This window comes from Ammospiza caudacuta, chromosome 30, assembly GCF_027887145.1.
Source record: "Ammospiza caudacuta isolate bAmmCau1 chromosome 30, bAmmCau1.pri, whole genome shotgun sequence".
In the NCBI taxonomy this organism is placed as follows: Eukaryota; Metazoa; Chordata; class Aves; order Passeriformes; family Passerellidae; genus Ammospiza; species Ammospiza caudacuta.
The window spans coordinates 3,164,197-3,185,131 of NC_080622.1; the positions used below are offsets into that span (position 1 = coordinate 3,164,197).

Below are 20,935 nucleotides of genomic sequence, written 5' to 3' on the forward strand. Positions count from 1 at the left end.
CACCACTCTGCTCTCCCCACAGCACTCTGCTCCCCCCACAGCAGCCACAGCCTGGGCAAGCCAGGCCACGTGCAGGCAGCTGCAGGCAGGATGCAGGCAGCACCTCTGGGCAAACATTTCCTTCCCAAAAGGCCTCACCACGGGAAAGGCTCTCCCCGTGCAGTGATGCTGACCCTGCTGCCCTCTGCTCCAGCCCTAATCCCCCTCCCCACGCAGCTCTGGGGGTTTTCCCCTGAGCCAGCCATCCCCCCAGAGTGAGGGGCGCAGTTTTCCTCCTGCAGACCCCACAGAGGACACACTGTGTGTGGGGCTGAGGGGCAAGAAGGGGTCCCAGCAACTGCTCTCACCCACCAGCCCTGGGAGCAGGGGCCATTAGCCCACCCTGACCATGCCCAGTGGGTTTCATGTGCCCACCTTGTCCATGCCCAGTGGGTTCCATGTGCCCACCTTGTCCATGCCCAGTGGGTCTGTGTGTCCACCTTGTCTAGTGGGTCTGTATGTCCACCCTGCCAATGACCAGTGGGTTCCATGTGTCCACCCTGTCTGCCCAGTCAGTCCCACGTGTCCACCCAATCCATGCCCAGTGGGTTCCATGCGCCCACCCTGCCCATGTCTGGTGGGTCCTGTGTGCCCACAACCCCACGGGCTCCATGTGTTCACCCTGTCTGTGTCTTAGGGGTTCTATCTGCCCAACCCCACCCTGCCCAATGGATTCTGCGTGCCCAACCTCACCATGTCCAGTGGGTCACAGGTGCCCACGCCCACCCAGTCTGGTGGGCCCTATGTATCCACCCTGTCCATGCCCTGTATTCCCTGTGTCCAGCCTGTCCGTGCCCGGTGGATCCCGTGTGTCCGGGTCCAGTGTGTCTGTGTGTCCATGCCTGGTGTGTCCGTGTGTCTGGGTCTGGTGTGTCCGTGTGTCCGTGTGTCCGTACCCGGTGTGTCCGTGTGTCCGTGCCCGGTGTGTCCATGCCCGGTGGATCCCGTGTGTCCGGGTCCGGTGTGTCCGTGTGTCCATGCCCGGTGTGTCCATGCCCGGTGTGTCCGTGTGTCTGGGTCTGGTGTGTCCGTGTGTCCGTGTGTCCATACCCGGTGTGTCCGTGTGTCTGGGTCTGGTGTGTCCGTGTGTCCGTGTGTCCATACCCGGTGTGTCCGTGTGTCCGTACCCAGTGTGTCCGTGTGTCCGTGCCCGGTGTGTCCGTGTGTCCGTGTCTGGTGTGTCCGTGTGTCCGTGCCCGGTGTGTCCGTGTGTCCGTGTGTCCGTACCCGGTGTGTCCGTGTGTCCATGCCCGGTATGTCCGTGTGTCCGTGTGTCCATGCCCGGTGTGTCCGTGTGTCCGTACCCGGTGTATCCGTGTGTCCGTGCCCGGTGTGTCCGTGTGTCCGTGTGTCCATGCCCGGTGTGTCCGTGTGTCCGTGTCCGGTGGTCCCGACTCTCCCCGTCCCCACCCCGGGCCGGTGGCCCCGAACCTGCGGCGCCCCCTGGCGGACACAGCCCCGCATGACGCTCCCGCCGCGCACCGGGACCAGAACCGGGACCGGGACCGGGAGGGGAAAGGTTACTCTACTAGAGTGAAACCGGGAGCGAGACAGGGACTGGGACTGGAGCGAGAGCGGAACCGCTGCTGGGAACAGACCGGGAGCGGCATCGGGAGTCGAGTGCAGTAATGCAGAACGGGAGTGAGACCGATACTGGAGCGAAACGGGAGCGGAACTAGGAAAGGGAGCAGGAGATAGAGCAGGAGCGGAGAGTTACCGCACCGGGAATGGAACCGGGAACGGTACCGGACCGGGATCGGAGAGGGAGCAGAAGAAGGACCGGAACAGGAACGGGAACCGCGGCGCCCCTCGCAGCTCGGGGGCGCGGGAGGAGGCGCTCAGCAGCCAGCGGTGATTTCACCTGTCCCGGTACTCCCGGGGAGAGCCAGCTGCGCTCCCGCCGCGGCCCCGGTCCCATCCCCAACACCGGAGGGCAACCCCGCGTTGCCCTTTTAAGAGGGGCCCGGTGCCGCCGCGCCCATTGTCGCCGCCGCCGCCGCCGCGGGGCGGGGGGGCCGGGCCGGTGCCGGGGCGGGCGGGATGGGGGGGGTGGGGGCACATTCCGCCGCGTTGCCGGGACAGCCGTCGCCGTGGCGACCGGTCCCTGCCGCCGAGCCGCGGTGCGCGCCGCGCAGTTCCCACGGAGCGGCCCGGGCGGCGGCGGCGGCGGCTCCGCTCCCTCCGGGGCGGCGGGAGGGCCGGGATGCGGTGCAGTGTTGTGCTCTCGCCCACCAATATTGCACTCGTCCCGGCCTCCCGCCGCCGCGGGCTGCGCCGGTGGGACCGGCCGGGCGCTGACGCAACCCCGCGACCACCGGGAGGACGGCGCGGGACGGAACCGAGAGCACGGGGCGGGGGGGACCCGTGGGAACCCCCAAAGGAGCGGGCGCGCAGGGTAGAAAACACTCAAAACTTTATGGCCAGGCGTGGGGCAAGGACCGGAGCGCCCGGGGCAGGCGTGGCGGGAGCCCCGGCACTGCGGGGCCCCGGTACTGGCAGTGCAAAGTCCGCGGGGGGCCGGGAACGGGGCCCGGCCGGGAGGAGCGGCGGGGCCCGGTGCGCGCCCGGGTGCCGCCGGTGGCGGGAGCCCGGAGCGCCACCGGTGCCGCTGGCGGGGGAGGCCCGTGCCGGGCGCGGTCACTCGCGTCCCTCCAGCAGGAACCGGCGGAAGGGCTCGAAGTCGGCGGGGATCGTGTCTGTGGGAGCAGCGCGGGGGGCGTCAGGAGCCGCCGAGAGCAGCGAGCCCCGGTAAAGCCCCCGGGCCAGGGCCGAGCCCGCCGCAGGGGCACGGGAGGGGATGCTCGGCCGGCCGCCGGGCCGGGGCGGGGGTCCCGGGGGGCCCTGCTCACCGTTGCAGCGGTACTGCAGGTTGGACCAGATGATGTTCTCCTGGGAGAAGCAGAAGACCCCCAGCCGGCCCCCGCGCATCGTGGTGTCGATGATCACACCGGAGTCGGCCACCAGCTGCGGGCCCTCGTACAGACGGACCCTGCCGGGGAACGGGGTCCGAACGCTCAGCGGGCCCTCACCGGGACCCCGCCGGGGCCAGCTCCGGGATTCCACCGGGACCCCGCCGGTACCCGACCGGCAAACACCGGGATTCCACTGGGACGCCATCGGGGCCAGCACCCGGATCCCACTGGGATCCCTCCACGAGCAGCACCGGACCCAGGGCATCCCGACCCGGGGACGGTGGCACCGGGCTGGAGCCGGGGCATCCTGCGGGAGACTGGGCCGGGGGCACCGGAGCGGCGGGATGCTCGGGTCGGGCCGGGGCCCCCCGCCGTGGCCGGGCTGAAGCCCCCCGCGCCGCCCCCGGCCCGGCCCCGCCGCCTTTGTCGGGCGCTTTGCATGTGAAAGGCGCCGGCGGGGTCGCCATGGCGACGGGACAATGGCCCCGGGGGCCCGGGGGGCGGAGGGCCCGGCGGCGGAGCCCCCCCGCCGCGGCCGCCCCGGCGGGAGCCTTAAAGGAGAAACGCGGCTGCGGCCCCACCGGGCAGGAACCCTCCCCATGGCCAAAATCCCCCCAGTGCGGTGGTCTCAGGGATGGATGCCCCCATGGCTGGCATCCCCTCACTGCAGTGGTCCCACAGAGCTGGATCCCTCCCCATGGCCAAAATCCCCTCACTAGGGTGGTCCCACAGGGCTGGATCCCCCCATGTCCGGCATCCCCTCACTGCGTTGGTCCCACAGGGCTGGATCCCCCCATGTCCGGCATCTCCTCACTAGGGTGGTCCCAGAAAGCACAATGCCTCCTCGAGGACATCCTCCTACCCCTGAGGGGGATCCGCAAGACCCTTACTCGTGGGTATCATCAGGGCTGGTTCACTCTAGGGCTGGTTTCTCCCCAGTGACTTCCCCCCGCACTGGGGGTGCACCGTGGTGTCACAGCCCCCTCCCCAGCGGTCCCCACGCCCCCCCCGCTTACCTGATGTAGCCCACCTGGGGCCTGTGTGCCAGCTGCCAGCGGTAGGACGTCTTGTCCCTCCAGCCCACGTTCCGCGGGTCCTTCCAGAGCAGGCGGACGTGGTCGGGCGTGTGGCCCGTGTGCCACAGAGCATTGCGCAGGTGCTCCCCGGGGCCCGTCGAGGATTTCACCGCCTGCAGGCGCATGGGGGCTTCAGGGGGGGCTCAAAAGGGGGCCTGACCCATCCCGTGGGTGGGACCACCACCCACCTTGAGCTGCAGCCCCGGCTCGGCCACAGCCCGGAAGGGGGTGGCCTGCCAGTAAGTCTGCTCCGTCTGCTTCCACATCACCACGTAGAAGCTGGCGCTGTCCTGGTAGCTGAAGATGAAGCCGGCGTAGTCATCGTCGGTGATGGTGTTGACGTGGAAGGTGCCCTCGAAGTCCACCCCGTTGAAGGCTGTGTAACCTACAGGCAGGAAACGCTGTGGGGAGCCCTCTCTCCCCACGGGACTCCCAACCCACCCTCACCCTGCATGGTGGGAGTAATGGAGGGCTGCCCCAAGAACCTGTGGGTGAGTGAATATATCTTACCCACAGCCAAACCCGGGTCGCTGTTCATGGTCTGCACGATCTCCATGCCCTGTGAGGGGACAGCTGGGTGAGGGACACCCCTGGTGACCTCCCAGTGCCCTGAGCCCCCACCCTGCAGCGCAACCCCCAGAAACACGGGGCGCAGCACCCACACCTGGTTGAGCACAACCCAGTTGGGGTCGATCTGGGCGTCCCCCTCGGGGTCGAGGATGACGGTCTGGTAGGCGCGGAAGTCGGTCAGCGTCACCTCGGCGCTCTCGGGGCACGCGTCCAGCTGGTCCGCCACCGTGTCATTGTCAAAGTCCTCCTCGCAGACGTCACCCACGCCATTCCCTGGGGACAGTGCTCAGTCACGGCTGGGCTGAGCGCAGGCAGGTCCATCTCCTCCTGCCCACCCCATGCTCACCGTCTGAGTCCTTCTGGTTGGGGTTGGGAATGAGGCGGCAGTTGTCTGGGCCAGGTGCCACATAGTCCGGGATGCCATCGTTGTCATCGTCGTTGTCACAGTCATCCCCCAGCCCATCGTTGTCCGAGTCCAGCTGGGAGCTGTTGGGGATCTCAGCGCAGTTGTCCTTGGTGTCCTGATGTCCATCTCCATCACTGGGAGCAAGAACGAGGTCAGAGCAATGACAAAAGTGGGGATCTCCCCAAAGACCCCATTGTCCCTCCTGACAGGTCCCTGAACCAGGAGCCCAGTTCTGCCCCCCAGGACACAACTGGGAGGTCACCCCACAGCAGTGCCATCCCCACCTGTCCTCGTTGGTGTCACAGATGTCTCCTACCAGGTCACTGTCCATATCTGTCTGGAGGAGAGCGGAGCCCTAGTTCAGTGCACATCCTGGGGCGAGGAAGAGGAGGCCCCACTGAGCCAGGCCCCAATCATCCCAAGCCCAGCCTGGCCCCAGCCATACCTGAGTGGGGTTGCTCATTTCAGGGCAACTGTCACAGGCATCCCCAACGCCGTCCTCGTCCCGATCGGTCTGCAGAGGGTTGGGCACCTTGGGGCAGTTATCCAGCATGTTGGGTATCCCTGCAAGGATGGTGCTGAGTGGATACCCTCCCCTACAGGATACCCTGCCCCCCTGGCACAGCCAGGCCAAGCCAAGAGCAGCTCACCGTCCCCATCAATGTCATTGTCACAAGCATCCCCCTCGCCGTTGCTGTCCGTGTCCCGCTGGTCGTTGTTGGGCACGTTGGGGCAGTTGTCACAGGCATCCCCAAAGGAGTCAGTGTCTGAGTTCTGCTGGTCCTTGTTGGGGAAGAGCCGGCAGTTGTCCTGTGGAGAAGAAGATGGGGATGTTGGCACTGTGGTAATGGGCAGAGAGGAGGCCACAGTCCAACAGTGGTCAGGACAGACAGACATCTCCAGCACCCTGAGACCATCCCCAAACCACCAGCCTGCTGCTCCCCGGGAGAAGCATCTTGAGGGACTCAGAACTGAGCCAAAACAAGAAGCCCTCCTCGAGCCACTGGCATGGCCACCCATCCAGCACAGCCACCTCCACGTTCTTGACACCATCACCATCAGCATCGTCATCACACTGGTCCCCAATGCCGTCGTTGTCAGCATCCTCCTGGCCAGAATTGGGCGTCAGGCGGCAGTTGTCCTGCAGGCACAGCCAGCATTAGGGACAGGGAGGAGATGAGGTGTGGAGCACAGCCCTGCTGTGGATCCTGCACCCCCTGGGCCTCGCCTGCAGGAGCCCACCTGCTTGCAGTGCTTGTTGTTGTCGATGCAGGGCAGGGGCTCATCTGGGTACCCATCCAGGTCTGTGTCTGGCCCACACACGTTGCCATTGCCAGCCCAGCCCACGTTGCACTGAATAAAAAAGAGATCAGGGGCTAGGAAATGCCCTGGCAGGACCAATGCTGCCATTCTGTACCCCCAACACCCTCCTCCTGCCCCATCCCCTGCTCACAGCACAGGAGATCTCCCCGTTCCTCTCAAACAGGCAGAAGCCATTGATGTCGCAGGGGTTGGAGGTGGGAGTGCTGCAGGACCTCTGGGGCACGCAGCCAGATGTTTGGTTGCCCACAAAGCCCGATTTGCAGGGCCCACACTTGTAGGAGCCCTGGGGGAGAGAAGGCAGGGCTGGGATGAGGGAGCTGAGCGGCCCCAGGAGCAAGGGAGGGAGCGGGACAGCGCTGCTCACCTGAGTGTTGGTGCAGATGGAGTTGGGGTCGCAGCCCCCATTGTTGCCATCGTTGCATTCATCGATATCTGTGCAAACCTGTGAGTAATGTGGGAGAAATGCTCACCTGGGGCTTTTCCCTGTGGGTGGCTCTGCCCATTCCTGCCCACGGGAAGATGTCCTGCTCCAACATCATCCATGCTGTCCTGCACTCAGGGGATCCCACAAGGATCCCACTCACCTGCTTGCTGGCCCTGGCATAGTCCACCCCCACGCCAGACACGGTGTTGCCCCGATAGCCCCGGGGGCAGGGCTCGCAGCGGAACCCCGGGGCTGTGTTGATGCACTTGGAGCCGGGGAAGCAGGGGTTGGCATGGGCACACTGCAACAGCAGAGAGACAGGCTTCATCCTTGGCACAGCATCCTGCAGGGTGGCTGCTGCCCCAGGGCATCCCAGGGCATTCCCAGAGGAAGCATCCTCAGCCTGGCAGTGCCAGGGCTGCTGGTGCCCCCCAGCCCATGCCCACCTCCTCGATGTCAGCGCAGTGGGTGCCGTTGCCCTCCAGCCCCGGCGGGCAGGGCCCACAGCGGTACCCGGGGTACTCGTACGTCTCCATGCAGTCCACGCCGCTGAAACAGGGGTTGGGGTTGCAGCGGGAGCGGTGCTCGTGGAAGCCTGAGGAGAGGAGAGGCAGGTGAAGGGTGACACAAAGTGGCTCTTTTGCCCCCCGAGGTGGCAGCAGGGCCTCGGCAACACTCACCGCAGACCTGGCACTCCATGATGGTGTTGCGGATCAGAGACATCTCCTTCACCTGCAAGGCAGCAGAGCAAAGAGCATCAGGAGGGTGCTGGGAAAACCCAGCCCAGGGAGTGTCAGCACCCCCTCAGTCCCACCTGGTCCCTGATGTCTTCCCGCAGCTCGGTCAGGAGCCGGTTGAAGAGGGTCAGCTGCGTGACCAGTGCCTTGGTCTGCTCACCTGCCAGCAGCAGAAAGGAAAGGTCAATCCCAGCACAAAATCTCCCAGGGCTGTGGGCCAGGACTGCTCTGCCCATTGGCACTGAGCTAGGAGAATGAGGCACCTGACAGCCTGTGCTCACACAGGGCACGTTTCCCTGTAGCACACCCCACACCCTCTGATCCCACATGGGGCACTGGCACAGGCTGTGCAGGGATTTCTGCCTCTGTGAAGCCCCAAACGCCTCACCAGTCAATGAGGGAAGCAGAGCAGGGACTTACCCAGGATGGAGGCCAGCACACTCGTCACTGCAAGGAGAGAGAAGAGGCATTACCAAATGCTGCTGTGACACCCCAGCAGCGTCACCTCACTCCCGGTCAGCACATGTGCAGCCCTGCAGCTCCCACCTGTGTGGGGACACTGGGCCAGGAGGGGCAGGAACACTCCTCTGTGCTGTCACCCCCAACCTCCTTGTGCCACAACCCACACACATGACCCCAAAAGCCCCCCAGGCCATTACCTGCACTGTGGATGGACTCATCTCCTTGGAAAGGGCACTCACTCAGGGCCCCTACACGGCTCATGGACCCTCCCAGGATCAGCTTCATGGACTCTACAAACCCCTGATGCGTGTGGGGAGATGCAATCAGCATGGAGAGCTCTGCCCATCCCCAAACATGCATTAGCCAGGCTCTCAATCCCCCTGGCACTCACCTGCATCCTCTGGTAAGCCTTGACCCCTGTGCGCACCTCGATGGACTCCACCTCGGCCAGGGGGATCTCGGAGAGCTCGGGCAGCCCCACGCTGGAGTCCATCTGCTTGCAGTCCACGTAGAGCTCCACGCCGAGCGCGTCCCTGCGCAGCCCGCTCAGGCGCACGATGACAGAGTGGCTCTGCCCGTCCGCCACGTGCGCGTGCTGCAGGTTGACCGAGTGCACCTTGTTGTCCTCCCGCAGGTACCTCACCAGGACTGCAGGGCAGCGGGAAGGGGCCGTCAGCACCCCCCCAGCACCGGCAGCACCCTGGCAGTGGCGTGTGCCCGTCGTTCTTCCCTGCAGGAGCTCAGCCCCATCCGTCCCAGTCCATCCCCACCCACCTTTGTTAATCTTCCCCACCACGGACACCTCCAGCCATCGCGTGTTGTCCTTCTTGGAGTAGAGGCCGAAGAGGGTCCCGCCCTGCTTGGGGGGCAGGCGGAAAGTGGACAGGAGGTACACGTCGTTGACAGTCAGGAGCTCCATGCGGATCTTGTGGGCCACGCTGGCCATCTGCCGAGCCTCGCTCACCAGCAGCAGGTCGATGACTGCGGGACACGAGCACCGGGGTGGCCACTGCGCCGGCAGCCGCAGCTCCGGTGCCCGCTGCGGTCACAGCGGGGGTGGGCGGGGGTGTCCCTGGACCGCCGGGCTCTGGGGGGACCAGGGAAGCCCGGGGGGCTCCGGGGTCGCCCCCGCGCGGTGGCGCTCCAGGACCGGCCGCGCCTCCTAACGGGACCCGCGGAGCCCCCGCACCGGCGGGACCGGCTGAGTCCCGGCCCGGAGCCCGCCCCGCTCTTGGGGCTTCCCTGCATCCCGCTCCGCGGAGCTCCCCGCGGGCCAGCCCCGGTAAGGGAGACACTGGAGGGACGCTCCGGGCTCCGGTACCGGCTCGGGGCGCTGAGGGGGGAGAGCGGGCAGCTCGGTGCCGCTGCCGCACGGGTGCCCTCCTGCTCCGTGCAGTCGCACCGGGCAGACCGAGAGGGGCTACGGCGCCGGGGTCAGCCCCCGCCTCGCACTGCCCCGCGGCCCCGAGCCAGCAGCGGAGCCGGCGGCCACCCAGCGCCCCGGGGCGAACGTTCCAGCGTCCCCGGTGCCCGCAGCTCCCCCGGGGCGAGCAGAGCCGCTGTCAGCGGCGGTGGGACGGGGTCTGCCGCCGCCGACCCCCGAGTGCCGCCCGTCCCGCCGCCCCTTCGGGGCCGCCCCGCCGCCGCCCCGAGCCCCTCCGGTACCTTGCAGCTCCTGCCGCGCCGCGGCGGCGGCGCCCAGCAGGAGCAGCGCCAGGAGCGCGGGGCTCCCCGGTGCCCCCATGGTGCCGCCGGTGCCGCCGGTGCGGAGCGGAGCGCGGCGGGGCGGGGTGGCGCACGGGGGAGGGGCCGGCGGGGCCGGCGAGGAGGAAACAAAGAGCCGTCAATCACCGGGCGCATCCCGGGGACACCGGCGGGCCACCGGCCGCGGCTCCGGCCCCGGAGGGGGGCACCGTGCCGGCGCGGCGCACTGAGCGCGGGGCTTCGGGGACCCCCCCGGCACTGCCGGTCCCCCCGTTGACAGCGCCGGTTCACCGGGAGGTCAGGCGGGGGGGCTGGGGCCGCCCCAGCAGCGCCGGAGCATCCCGGCCCGGGAGAGCGGGACCGGCCGCGGGGCCGCTTGTACCGGGGTGCCCCACGCCGCGGACCGGCAGAGCGCCGGGGCCGCTCGGTACCGCCGGGGGATGCTCGGGCCGCGGAGCCGCTCCCGCGGAGCTCCGGCCAAGGCGGGCGGGCGGCCCGCGGCGTCCCGGCCGTGTTTACAGCTGTTTCCCCCGGTACCATAACAACCGGCCGAGCCCGGCCCCGGGGCTGCCCCAGCCCCGCGCCCCCGGGCCGGCTCCGCGCCAGCGACCCCGCGTAACGAGGGGGTGCGGGCCATGGAGGGGGGGGCTCCCGAGCCGCACACGGGGCGTTTTCCCTCCGCCGCTGCCAGCGGGCTCCGGGCCCGGCTGCTGCCCGTGGAGAGCTGCGGGAGCGTGCGGGGCGAGCAGGGTGAGCGGTGCGGAGCTGGGCTGAGCCGTGCGAGGCAATGTGGGGCCATGCGGGGAGATGCGGGGCTGAGCAGGACGGAGCAGTGTGGAGCTGAGCGGTGCGGTGCAGAGAGATGCGGGATCCAGCGGGGCTGTGAGCACAGTGCGGGACGCAGCAGGACTGTGCGCACGGTGCGGGACACGGTGCGGGGCTGTGACACGGTGCGGGGCCGAGCAGCGCGGAGCTGAGCTGAGCCGTGCGGTGCGGGACGGGACGCGGGTTCTTCCCCAAGGACCCTGCAGACCCCACCCCACCATTCCCACCCCCGGCCCCGCTCGACTCCGCTCCATCACGGGACCCCCGGTCGGTGCCGCCCCGCGGCGGGGGCGGGCGGGGCCGCCCGTCCGGTTCCGGGTCGGCGGAAGATGGCGGCGCCCATGGAGCTGTTCTGCTGGGCCGGGGGCTGGGGGCTGCCCTCGGTGGATCCCGACTGCCTGGCTGTGCTGGTGAGCGCCGGGGCCGGCGCGGGGGTGGGCCGGGGTGCCGCGGGCCGAGCCCCGCTCTATCGCTCCGTCCGTCCCTCCCGCAGACCTACGCGCGGTTCACGGGGGCGCCGCTGAAGGTGCACCGGGTCACCAGCCCCTGGAGGAGCCCCTCCGGTAAGGGCCCTGCCGAGGATACCGGCACCACCACCGGGACCCCCACCCCATGGCAGCCCCGTGATCCCGATCCCCCACTCCTCACCCCTGCACCCTGCACGTGTTACGCTCCCCACCCCATTACACCCTCCCAGTCCGTCTTATCCCTCCTGTGGCCCCACACCGCTGACCCCCTGCCCTACTGCACCCTTTATCCCACTGCACCTCTCCTGCCCCATGGCCTCTCCTCCCCACGTGGCACCATCCTACCCTATTGCACCCCCTGTAGCTCATCACACCCCGTCCTATTACCACCATTATAATCTCATTGCACCCCTTGTCCTATCACACCCTCCCACCCCATAGCATCCCTCATGTCCTGTGGCCCCACACCACTGACCCCCTGCCCTATTGCACCCCTCATCCCACTGCATCTCTCTTGCCTTATGGCCTCTCCTTCCCCACGTGGCACCATCCTACCCTATTACATTCCCTGTACCTCATCACACCCCCTGTCCCGTTACCACCGTTACCATCTCATCACACCCCTTACCCCATCACCTCCTCCCACCCCACAGCATCCCTCATGTCCCATGCCCCTGACTGCACCCTCTCATCTTACTGTACCCCGTTGTGTGTCCCCCCACCACTGCACTCCCCTCTGTCCCCTCACACACCCATCTTCTCATCCCCATCCCTGTCCCATCACACCCCCTCTTGCCCTATTGCACCCTCATGCCCCACCACATCCCCTGTCCCATTGCAACCCCCATCCATTGTGACTCCTGTCCCATTGAACACCTTCATTGCACCCCCTTTTTTCTGTTCCCCCATGCATCACTGCACTCTTACACCCCATTGCAACCCCTGTCCATCCCCACCACACCCCCTTGTCCTGGAACATTCCCCATTTCCCATCACACAGCTTCTACCCCCTCCCCTGTGCTGCTCTGTCCCAACCTCACCTCACACCCCTGCACTGCCTCGTGCCCCTCATTCAGGCATGGGGGTCCATCCCCCCATTGCAGCCCTCTGCACCCCTCCCCTGCCCAGGGCACGGTGACTGCAGCCCCTGCTCACTCCCCCTGCCCACAGGGCACCTGCCCGCGCTGAGGACACGGGACGAGGGCACCATCTCCAAACCTCAGCAGATCATAACCCACCTCAGGAAACAGGTACAGAGGGGCTTGGGGCTGCCCTGCCCTGGGCTGCTGGATGCTGGAGCCCCTCAGGGAGGAGGTTGTGTCCCCCATGGATGGGATTTGGGGTATCCCATGGGATTAAATTGGCGTTTTCTCTGCAGAAATACAACGCTGACTACGACCTGTCAGCCATGCAGAGCGCGGACACGCTGGCCTTCGTGTCCCTGCTGGAGGAGAAGCTGCTGCCAGTACTGGTGAGGCTGCAGGGAAGGGAGGCTTGCTGGGGATGGGCTTTGCTCCCTGGAGCTGTGAAAGCAGGCTTGGGTGTGCCCAGCTGCCAGCAGCAGCATCCTGGGGTAGGAGTTTGGGGGTGGCAGCCGTGGATTGTGCATCCCAGGCTGGGGTCTGCCCTTAACCCCAATGCTCCTGCAGCCCCTCGTGCTCTCCAGGGTGGCTGTGCCAGGCAGGGGCTCTGGTGTGCCAGCAGCTCTGCCGTGGCCAGGCTGTGGATTGTTCTCCACCACAGATCCACACCTTCTGGGTGGACGCCAAGAACTACGTGGAGCACACGCGGAAGTGGTACGCGGAAACCATCCCCTTCCCCCTCAACTTCTTCCTGCCCAACGCCATGCACAAGCGGCACCTGCAGCGGCTGCAGCTCATCTGGGGGGATGACTACATGGAGGATGAGGAGAAGCTGGAGAAGGAGGTGAGGGATGGGGTCTGGGCACAGTGGGTCCTCACAGGGAAATCCCTGTGAGGCTGTCCTGGGGTGGCTTCATGATGCTCGTATCCCCATTTGTATGTTTAGCCCAGAAATAAGCTTTGCACCTTTAAGATTGGCTCTGAAAAAATCCAAACTGGGGTGTGGGTTCCCCCCTCCTGCTCCCCTGAGCACTGTGGTGGTACGTGGGCAGGTGACAACTCTCTGTCCTCCTCCTCCTGCAGCTCTACCGGGAAGCTCGGGAATGCCTGACACTCCTCTCCCAGCGCCTCGGCTCCCAGAAGTTTTTCTTTGGAGACTCGTAGGTGGCCAAAGGGGGGAGGGGAAGGGGCCTGAGAGCCCCCACACCCCAGCAGGGCTGAGGCCCCATGGTCTGCAGGGGAGCTGCAGCCACTTTGAGGGCAGAACAGGGGACAGGGCACTGTCCCAAGGAGGGAGAGCCACTGTGCTGTCCCCTGGGGGTGCTGGGGCTGGCGGTGCCTGGTGGCTCTGGGTGGCTTTGGGTGGGGACAGTGGCCCAGACACTGCTCTCTGTGCCCCAGGCCGGCCTCCCTCGACGCCTTGGTCTTCAGCCGCCTGGCGCCGCTCCTGAAGGCGAAGCTGCCCAACGGGAAACTGCAGCAGCACCTGAAGTCCCTGCAGAACCTGTGCAACTACTGCACCTCCATCCTCAGCCTTTACTTCCCCTGGGACGGAGGTGAGAGCCATCCCCCACCTCACCCTGCGGCTGTGGGGTGACCTGTCCCCGCAAGGTGCATCCCCACCCTCCCAGGGTGACCCTTCCCACCCACACCCCTGCTCTGCCCCCCTCCAGGTGACCCCCTGAGCGCTGCCCCTCGGGCTGCAGGCACGGACAGCACTGAGGCAGAGGAGGACCCCCACAAACGGCGCAAGCAGCTGCTGTCAGTGCTGGTGGGGCTGGCGGCCATGCTGGGCTACGCCTTCCTCAGTGGCATCGTCTCCATCCAGCGCGGCAGCGTGGGGCCAGCCGGCCGGCAGCCCATCGCCATGGAGGAGGAGGAAGAGGAGGAGGAGGAGTGAGGAGGAAGAGCTGTGTGACTGTTCCTTCCCAGCCCCTGGAACTGACTGTTTTTACTCTGTGGAAGCCTGGCAGCATCGCTGCTCCTCTGCTCTGTGTGCCGCCACCAGGAACCACAGCCCTCTCCGTGGGAGCGTCCCAGCCTCACCAATAAACCTCCCTCTCTCCACCTGCACCCTTTCGTATTCCCAGCACCCCCAAGGCCCTTCCCAGTTTCCCCAGTTGCCCAGGTTGGCGTTTTGCAGCAGGCACCAATGTGTTCTGGCTGTAGTTCTGCCCCTTGCTCCAGCTTTGGGTCTTGCAGGGGTCCCAGAGGGGGGATCTAAAAGCATCTGTGGCATCTGAGCAGTGTCCCTGTCCCATCTCCAACAGCTCTGGGGCTTAGCCCCACATTTCCCCTGCATCATTCCCCTGTGGCAGCGCTCAGGGCAGTGCAGACAGCAGCTCTGCAGCACTGATACCTCCCCTCCACACTGCTGCCAGCCCGGCAGCACAGCCGAGACACAAAACCAGAGCCAAGGGCAGCCGAGGCTGCTCGTCAGGACACGTCCCCAGCCCAGGAGCACTCCCCGCTGCCAGCGGGACACCCGGAGCCCCGCTCCAGCAGCCGGGATCCCTCCAGCGCTGACATCTGTTTGCATTCCAGCACGCCTGCCAGCGCCGGGGAGCTCCCGCAGCTGGCACAGCTGGGAGCGCATCGCTCGGGCTGGGAGCGGGGTCGGGGGCGGCCACCTGGGCTCCGTCTGCCCCCGCGGTCCCACCGGGCGTGGGGCTGGTGCCGCTGTTGGCTGCTCTGCGGCTCCGGTTTACGATGCACGGATGGAAAGGCGGCGCGGGGCCAGGCCGGCACAGAGCTCTCGCTTGTTTGGCAGTCGCCAGCGGCATCCCAGCCCTGCTGCTGCTGCGGCGGCTGAATGTCCCCAGACTGCGCTGCTGTGCCCCCCACCCAGGCACCACCAGCGGCACCCCAGCCCTGCTGCTGCGGCGGCTGAGTGTCCCCAGGCTGCGCTCCTGTGCCCCCCCAACCCGGGTGCAGTAGCCAGGGGCCCCCACGCTGGGCTGGAGCAGAGCCACGGTGCTGGGCCAGCTGCGGAGCCTCCCCCATACTGGCCCAGTTCGAGGGGCCCCACTGGGAGGGGGTGAGTCAGTGCAAACCCCTCTAACGTCACTCAGGAACTATGTGCCCCGTGCTCCCGGTTCCCATTAGCTGCAGGGGCTGATGGCTGCTCCAGCAGGAGGAGAAAGCACAGCTCTGGCTGGGGAGAAGCTGGGGCTGCCGACGCCAGAGCTCTGCTCTAAATCCCGGCTGCGTGTCCTGACTGCAGCTTTGGGCCCTTCCCTGCCTGGGGGGTGCTGCAGTGGAAGACAGGAGAGAGATGCCACCCGTTATGGGGACAGTCCCCTGCAGCACCAAACCTGTGGGATGGCCCAGGAACCTCAAATCTGCCTCCTCTGGCCCCTGGCATAGTCCTACCCACAGAGCTGGCACCAAGGGGAGATCAGGGGTTCATGCAAGTTTGTAGAAAACCTGTTGATTTTATGAAACATCTAGAAAAGCACAGGCGTTGCAGCCCTAGGGTCATACAGGTCCTCTGGGGCACAGGGGGCTGCAGGGAGTGTGCTGCACCACCAACCCCATTGGAGTCTTCTCTCCAAGCTGCCACCAGCAGCGTGTTCCTGGCTCTGGCACCTCCCTCCCATGCCAGGCTAGGCTGGCTGCTTCCAGAGGAACGTCTGGATGGAGTCGCTGGGAGCCACGGCCTCAATGAAGCCAACGTGTGGGTCAGAGATCCCAAAGGACACGTCCGTGGGGGAGCTGTGGGGAAAGCAAGAGGGGATGGGGGCTCAGTGGGCTCAGTGGGGCCTTTTAGCAGGGATCAGAACCGAGCCACTCACCGGTTCAGGACCACCAGCACAACAGCGCCGTCGGGGCGCAGAAAGGCAGAGTGCTCCAGGTCACACCGGTGGCACTTCTTGGAGACAGCCAGTCCCACCCGCTGGGAGCCCTCGGGGATGAACTTGCTGTGGGGACAAGCTGGATCAGAGTGTGGTACTTAGGATGTGGTACCTGGAGCCAGCAGCCTGTGGCCCCCCCGACCCACCTGAAGTGGCCCAGGTGGTAGAACATGGGCTGCTTGTAGAAGACATCCTTGCTGCTGTCCACGATGACGGGGCTGTCCACGTAGTTCTTGCTCCAGTTGGGGCCTCCCTCCATGTCCAGGGCCAGGTTCCAGTCGGTCCACCCTGTCACGTAGTTGTTGAGGTTCTGCAGGGCAGAGGGTGGTACTGAGCCACGGGCAGGCCCAGGGGCTGGCCAGGGTGGCCAATGTGTCCCCAGCTGTCACCAGGCCCTACCGACAGGATGCTGTGGCTGTACTTGCTCCCACGCTCCCAGCCACCCAGGACCACCCTGGGCTCCCAGAAGTAGGAGCCTGTGGAGGCCTCCGTGGAGAGGAGGAAATAGTCTGGGAAGAGGTGATGGGTGATGGAGAGCGTCAGGTCGATGGGTGCCAGAAAATCCAGGTACCAGTGGATGCCGATGCCGCTGATGTAGCTGGCAGCCACGGGGTCTTTGAGAACCTGGCAGGAGAAATGGGTCACACCAGTGCCCAGGGCTGGGAAATCTGCTGTGGGGCCAGAACAGCTGCTGTGGGCACTCACCACCTCGGCCCAGTAGGGCAGCATCACCCTCTGGTCATCCAGGATGATGAGCTGGACGTGGTGGTGGGAGCTGTTGGCCAGCGCCGGGCCCAGGTCCTGGGCAATGAAATCCCTCTGGTGCTCAGGGGAGAAGCCCAGGCACTGGAAGGGGTAGAAGACAATCTCACCAGCCGTGGGCTCGTTCCCTGCTGTCACTGCCCAGAAGGTCAGGTTGTGCTTGGCGTATTCATCCAGGAACCTGGCGTGGGGTAGAAGGTGAACGGCCCCGTCACGCCTGTGCCAGCTCCAGGTATGGCATCCCTGGCACCCACCACACTCCCGTGGCCCCTCACCGGATAAAGTACTTGGCCCAGGCCCGGTGGTACTTGTCCCCAGGGCTGCCCTTCAGTGTTCCTCTCCCTGTCATTGCTCCATTTGTCTTCATCCACACCGGGGAGGTCCAAGGGCTGGCGTACAGAGACAGCGGCCGCTTGGCCACTGCCTGCGCTGCTTGGAGGATGGGGATCTAGGGAGAAGTGGGATGGCACAGAGATCTCTGGGTCTGTCCCAGTGCTGGACAGCAGGAGGAGTCACCTCCCTCCCCAGACATGGGAAGGTGTTCCCTTTCCCCATCCCATCCCATCCCATCCCAGAGCACAGATGAGTCCTCTCCCTCCCCATTGGAAGTGATCCCCTTCCCCTTCCTATTTCATCCCATCCCATCCCATCCCATCCCATCCCATCCCATCCCATCCCATCCCATCCCATCCCTTCTTCCCCACAGCTGGAAGGATGAGTGCTCTCTCTCCTAATCAGCAGGATGTGCCTTTCATCCCCTGTCCTTTCTGTCCCATCCCATCCCCTCCCATTGATCCCATCCCATCCCACTGATCCCATCCCATCCCTTCCACTGATCCCATCCCCTCCACTGATCCCATCCCATATCTCATCCCATCCCAGCCCATCCCATCCCATGGATTGGATCCCATCCCATTCCATGGATCCCATCCCATCCCACCCAGGCAGCAGCCCCAGTCCCTCGGACCCTTCCTGCAGGACTCACCTTCATGTGCGTGTCCTCCTCGGTCAGGTTGAAGTGCCTCAGCTCGAAGTCGCCCTCGGCGTCGGCGTAGGTGTACAGGCGGACGGAGAAGTCAGTGCTGGCCATGGGCACACGCACCAGGTTGTACTCAATGCCTGAGGACAGGGCAGGTGGTGATGGGTATCCTCGAGTTGCATTTGGGGGCTCCCCAGAACAAATCTCAGCTGCCAGACCCCAACAGCTTTGCTGCCCTGGGCTCACCTTCCTCGGAGAAGTAGGAGCGGATCAGGTGGTTCTGGGCAGCCTTGGACAGGGACTGGATGTTGATGGCAGCTGCGTCAGTGATGGAGCCACCAAAGCCCTTCACCTTCTGGTACCTCTGTGTGGTGTCCAGGGTGAGGTGGAAATCTGTGGGGACACACAGTGTCACCAGCCCTGCCACCTGTGAGAGGACAGACCCTCCCACAGGCCAGGGTGGTACCTGGGCTCTTGGCGTTGTGCTGGAAGCTGCCCTCGCTCCGCTCCAGCCTCTTGCCAGCCTTGCTGCTCTCATATTTGATGTAGGAGCCAGGGGCTGGCAGGACCAGGGGGTCCAGAGTGTCACAGTACGTGGCACTGCAGGCACAGACCAGCGAGCCATGCCCAAAATCCTTGGCATCACAGGGACGGCCACCTGCAGCAGAGGAAAGACCAGGTGGGCACTGAGGGCTGTGGCAGAAGTCCAGCTCATCCCTTTGACCCATGACAGGCTCCAAATCCGCCACCCTCCAAAGCCCAGGGACAGGTGCCAGCACATACCTGTGACCTGCAGGGCTGCCTGTGCCAGCAGGAGCCAGCCCAGGACACTGGCACAGCCTGGCCCCATGGCACCTCTGCTGCAGCGGCTCCGACAATGCCGATGGACACGCTGGGAGCAGGGCAAGGTGTCAGCACCCAGAGCTGCTCAGCCTGGCCCAGCCACACACAGGGACACAGCAAGAGCCCCAGCATCATTCCCCTGCCCAGGGGACTCCTAGAACCACCCCCTGCCAGGGCTAAGCCTGTCCTGCCCTCTGCTCACTGCTCCAGCCTAGCACCCACCTTCCCTCCCACCCCTCCAGAGCCCACCAACAGTTCTGGCCATGTCCCAGGTGGGGGTGCCGCCCCCCAGGTGTGGGCAGCCCCCAGGTGTGAGCCTGCTGCTCCTAGCTGCCCATGCTGGCTGTACCCAGCAACTTTGTTCACTCCCGTCAACTCCCTCCCACTCCTTCTCCTCCTCACCCGTTCCACAGCTGTGCCATGCCATGCCATGTCATGCCATGCTGCATCACCCCATGTATCCCCAGTGCCCCCCAAGCCATGCCCAGGAGCAAACAGCTCCACACTCCCAATCCCACAGGTCTGGAAGCTGGACCTTGTCCAGCCAGAGTGTTTGGGGCTCCAGCTCCTGGCATGGAGAGTCCCACATTCCCCTGTTCTTTCAGGTGCTCACACCCTGTCCTGTCCTTCTCGTGGTGCTGGGCAAGGAGCCTGTCAATGAGAGCACAGGAGGAGCCACCTCCAAGCCTTGGGACCCTGGTGCCAGACTGAGGACACCTGGGGACCTCTGCCAGGGTGGGATGGTGCCCTCTTGTAGCTCCTGTGGGATGTGGAGCGGGGCCAGGCAGCTGTCCCACCTCCATTGCCTCCCACTCCTGCCTGGGAGTGATGCCCAGCTTGGCCAGGGCACAGCCTCAGCACTGTCCTGCTGCCCAGGGCTGTCCCATGCCCATCCTGATGCCCATCTCTGTCCCCATTCCCACCTCGGGCCCAGGGGACTCACCTGCCTCCAAACCACCTCTTGCTGCTGCGTCTCTGTGGCAGCGGTGGCAGGTCCCGTGTCCTAGCTGAGCCTGGTGGGAGGGGACGCTTCTGGAGGAGCAGGAAAGGTGAGTTTGGAATGGGACAGCTCATGGGACTCGGTGTTTGAAGAGGAGCCCGGGGATGATTTTGCAACCTGGCTCCAATGAGCTTTCCACACACCGCAGCATTTGCAAAGCTCTCCTGAAACCTGTTCCAGTGGCCAGAGGGAAGCTGGGGAGGCGAGGATGCTCACCAGCCCCCCAGGTGCCTCCATCACCCCTCACAGCCAGGCTTGCCCTGCTGTCCTTGGGAAGAGCAGCTCTGTGTCCTTGGAACACCTCAGACAGGGCAGGCTGTGCCCACCCTGCGTCCCTGCTCTTGGCAGCACTTGGGCTTTGTGCCACCAGTCCCACCACCACGACCTGTGTCCCATTTGTGGCTGCTCCAGGACCTTTCCTGGCATGGGCAGAGGCAGCAGCCGCTCATGGCAGGGATTCCCGACCCCTCCTGGTGTGGGCACAGAGCGGGGTCTGCCCCCCAAGTCCCCTCGCCCCCGCCGTGCCCCACAGGCCGGAGCCCCACGCCGCAGCGGGCTGGGTGGAGCCGGCAGCAGCGGTTTATCATCGGCAAAACAAGTCTGGGCTCCACACCGTCTAATTTGGGATCCTTCCTAATTACAGGCATCTGCTCCGCAGGAGAAACAGGAGGCGGGCAGAGGCACGGGGAGGAGGAGTGGCAGCTCCTCGTGGTCCCCTTGGGCAGCTGGTGGGGGTGGCCAGGAAGAGACCCCCACCCAGGGACCACCATCCCTCACTCAGTGTCACATCACCAGCCAGGAACCAGGGTCACAGCCAGAGTCACAGCCCCCTGTGGGAAATAGCAAAGGTGAGATGATTTGAAAGCTTGAAATGCAGGCCTTAGAAACAGAAAGAACAGAGCAGCTGCAAAGTCTGAAAGTAGAAAATGTTAACGAGTACTCTTAGTACTTTTAGTATTTTTAGTACTTTTAGTTATTGGCTAAAACAATTGTCTTTAGCAATGTGCTCTTGGCTAGAAAGTTTTTCAAGCGCTCTGTAACAAAGAAATCTTCAGCTGCTACGGGCTGTACATGAGCTTTACCTTCCTATTTTCTCAACCATGTCATGAGGGTGATGCTGCAAATAAAGCTCGAGGAATGTACCCCAGTAGTCCTATCCCATGAAGAAAACACACCTCCCACCCAAGACCCTGCTCCTCCTGCTGCCCCCGTAGAAGGGATCCCCCAGCCCACGCTGCAGGCAGTGAGGATGATGGGGGTGGTTCTTCAGCCTCACCCCACCCCTCTCAACCATCTTGCTGTGGTTCCAAACAGGCAGGAGCAGCGAGCCAGCCCAGAGGGGCTAGGCTAAAGCCTTTCCCTGCAGGTTTGACCCCTGGGCACTGCTGAACACCAAGGGGTGAGGGTCCTGTATGGGCCATCATCTTGGAAAGGGGACATTCCCAAAGTGTCAGGAATGGTGTGGCAGCA

At 65.1% G+C, this 20,935-nt stretch overlaps 3 protein-coding genes across 3 annotated transcripts; 1 reads left to right on the plus strand and 2 right to left on the minus strand.

Annotated features, from left to right (window-relative positions):
• Positions 1-2,468: 2,468 nt before the first annotated feature.
• On the minus strand, positions 2,469-8,962 carry THBS3 (thrombospondin 3). Its single transcript, XM_058821769.1, has 22 exons — positions 8,724-8,962; positions 8,341-8,597; positions 8,147-8,249; positions 7,908-7,934; positions 7,565-7,647; positions 7,431-7,482; positions 7,197-7,345; positions 6,911-7,051; positions 6,691-6,768; positions 6,457-6,609; positions 6,246-6,356; positions 6,037-6,144; positions 5,654-5,813; positions 5,449-5,567; positions 5,288-5,340; positions 4,944-5,137; positions 4,692-4,870; positions 4,538-4,586; positions 4,216-4,412; positions 3,968-4,140; positions 2,889-3,028; positions 2,469-2,735 (listed from the first exon to the last, which is right to left on the minus strand). Exons 1-22 carry the CDS (start codon positions 8,893-8,895, stop codon positions 2,677-2,679), a joined length of 2,757 nt encoding a protein of 918 aa, XP_058677752.1. The 5' UTR covers positions 8,896-8,962; the 3' UTR covers positions 2,469-2,676.
• Positions 8,963-10,787: 1,825 nt separating this feature from the next.
• On the plus strand, positions 10,788-14,075 carry MTX1 (metaxin 1). The gene is made up of 8 exons (XM_058821787.1): positions 10,788-10,888; positions 10,972-11,041; positions 12,116-12,195; positions 12,324-12,416; positions 12,689-12,871; positions 13,111-13,187; positions 13,429-13,583; positions 13,701-14,075. The coding sequence occupies exons 1-8, from the start codon at positions 10,808-10,810 to the stop codon at positions 13,925-13,927; spliced, it is 966 nt and encodes a 321-aa protein (XP_058677770.1). The 5' UTR covers positions 10,788-10,807; the 3' UTR covers positions 13,928-14,075.
• A 1,435-nt stretch (positions 14,076-15,510) lies between these two features.
• LOC131569554 (lysosomal acid glucosylceramidase-like) lies at positions 15,511-18,472 on the minus strand. The gene is made up of 10 exons (XM_058821775.1): positions 18,406-18,472; positions 18,089-18,280; positions 17,869-18,015; positions 17,629-17,762; positions 16,919-17,091; positions 16,587-16,824; positions 16,281-16,505; positions 16,028-16,191; positions 15,822-15,947; positions 15,511-15,741 (listed from the first exon to the last, which is right to left on the minus strand). Exons 1-10 carry the CDS (start codon positions 18,470-18,472, stop codon positions 15,633-15,635), a joined length of 1,575 nt encoding a protein of 524 aa, XP_058677758.1. The 3' UTR covers positions 15,511-15,632.
• Positions 18,473-20,935: the final 2,463 nt, after the last annotated feature.

Excerpts from the sequence above, each read along its gene's own strand:
- THBS3 (XM_058821769.1), bottom strand. The coding sequence starts at position 8,895 with ATGGCCAGCGTGGCCCACAAGATCCGCATGGAGCTCCTGACTGTCAAC. Across the intron at positions 8,598-8,723 it reads GGTGGGGAAGATTAACAAAG|TCCTGGTGAGGTACCTGCGG; the intron begins GTGGGTGGGGAT and ends GCTGCCCTGCAG. Across the intron at positions 7,935-8,146 it reads TGAGTCCATCCACAGTGCAG|TGACGAGTGTGCTGGCCTCC; the intron begins GTAATGGCCTGG and ends CTCTCCTTGCAG.
- MTX1 (XM_058821787.1), top strand. The coding sequence starts at position 10,808 with ATGGCGGCGCCCATGGAGCTGTTCTGCTGGGCCGGGGGCTGGGGGCTG. Across the intron at positions 10,889-10,971 it reads CCGACTGCCTGGCTGTGCTG|ACCTACGCGCGGTTCACGGG; the intron begins GTGAGCGCCGGG and ends TCCCTCCCGCAG. Across the intron at positions 11,042-12,115 it reads CCCCTGGAGGAGCCCCTCCG|GGCACCTGCCCGCGCTGAGG; the intron begins GTAAGGGCCCTG and ends CCCTGCCCACAG.
- LOC131569554 (XM_058821775.1), bottom strand. The coding sequence starts at position 18,472 with ATGGGGCCAGGCTGTGCCAGTGTCCTGGGCTGGCTCCTGCTGGCACAG. Across the intron at positions 17,092-17,628 it reads AGGAGGACACGCACATGAAG|ATCCCCATCCTCCAAGCAGC; the intron begins GTGAGTCCTGCA and ends ACTTCTCCCTAG. Across the intron at positions 16,506-16,586 it reads TGCCCTACTGGGCCGAGGTG|GTTCTCAAAGACCCCGTGGC; the intron begins GTGAGTGCCCAC and ends TTCTCCTGCCAG.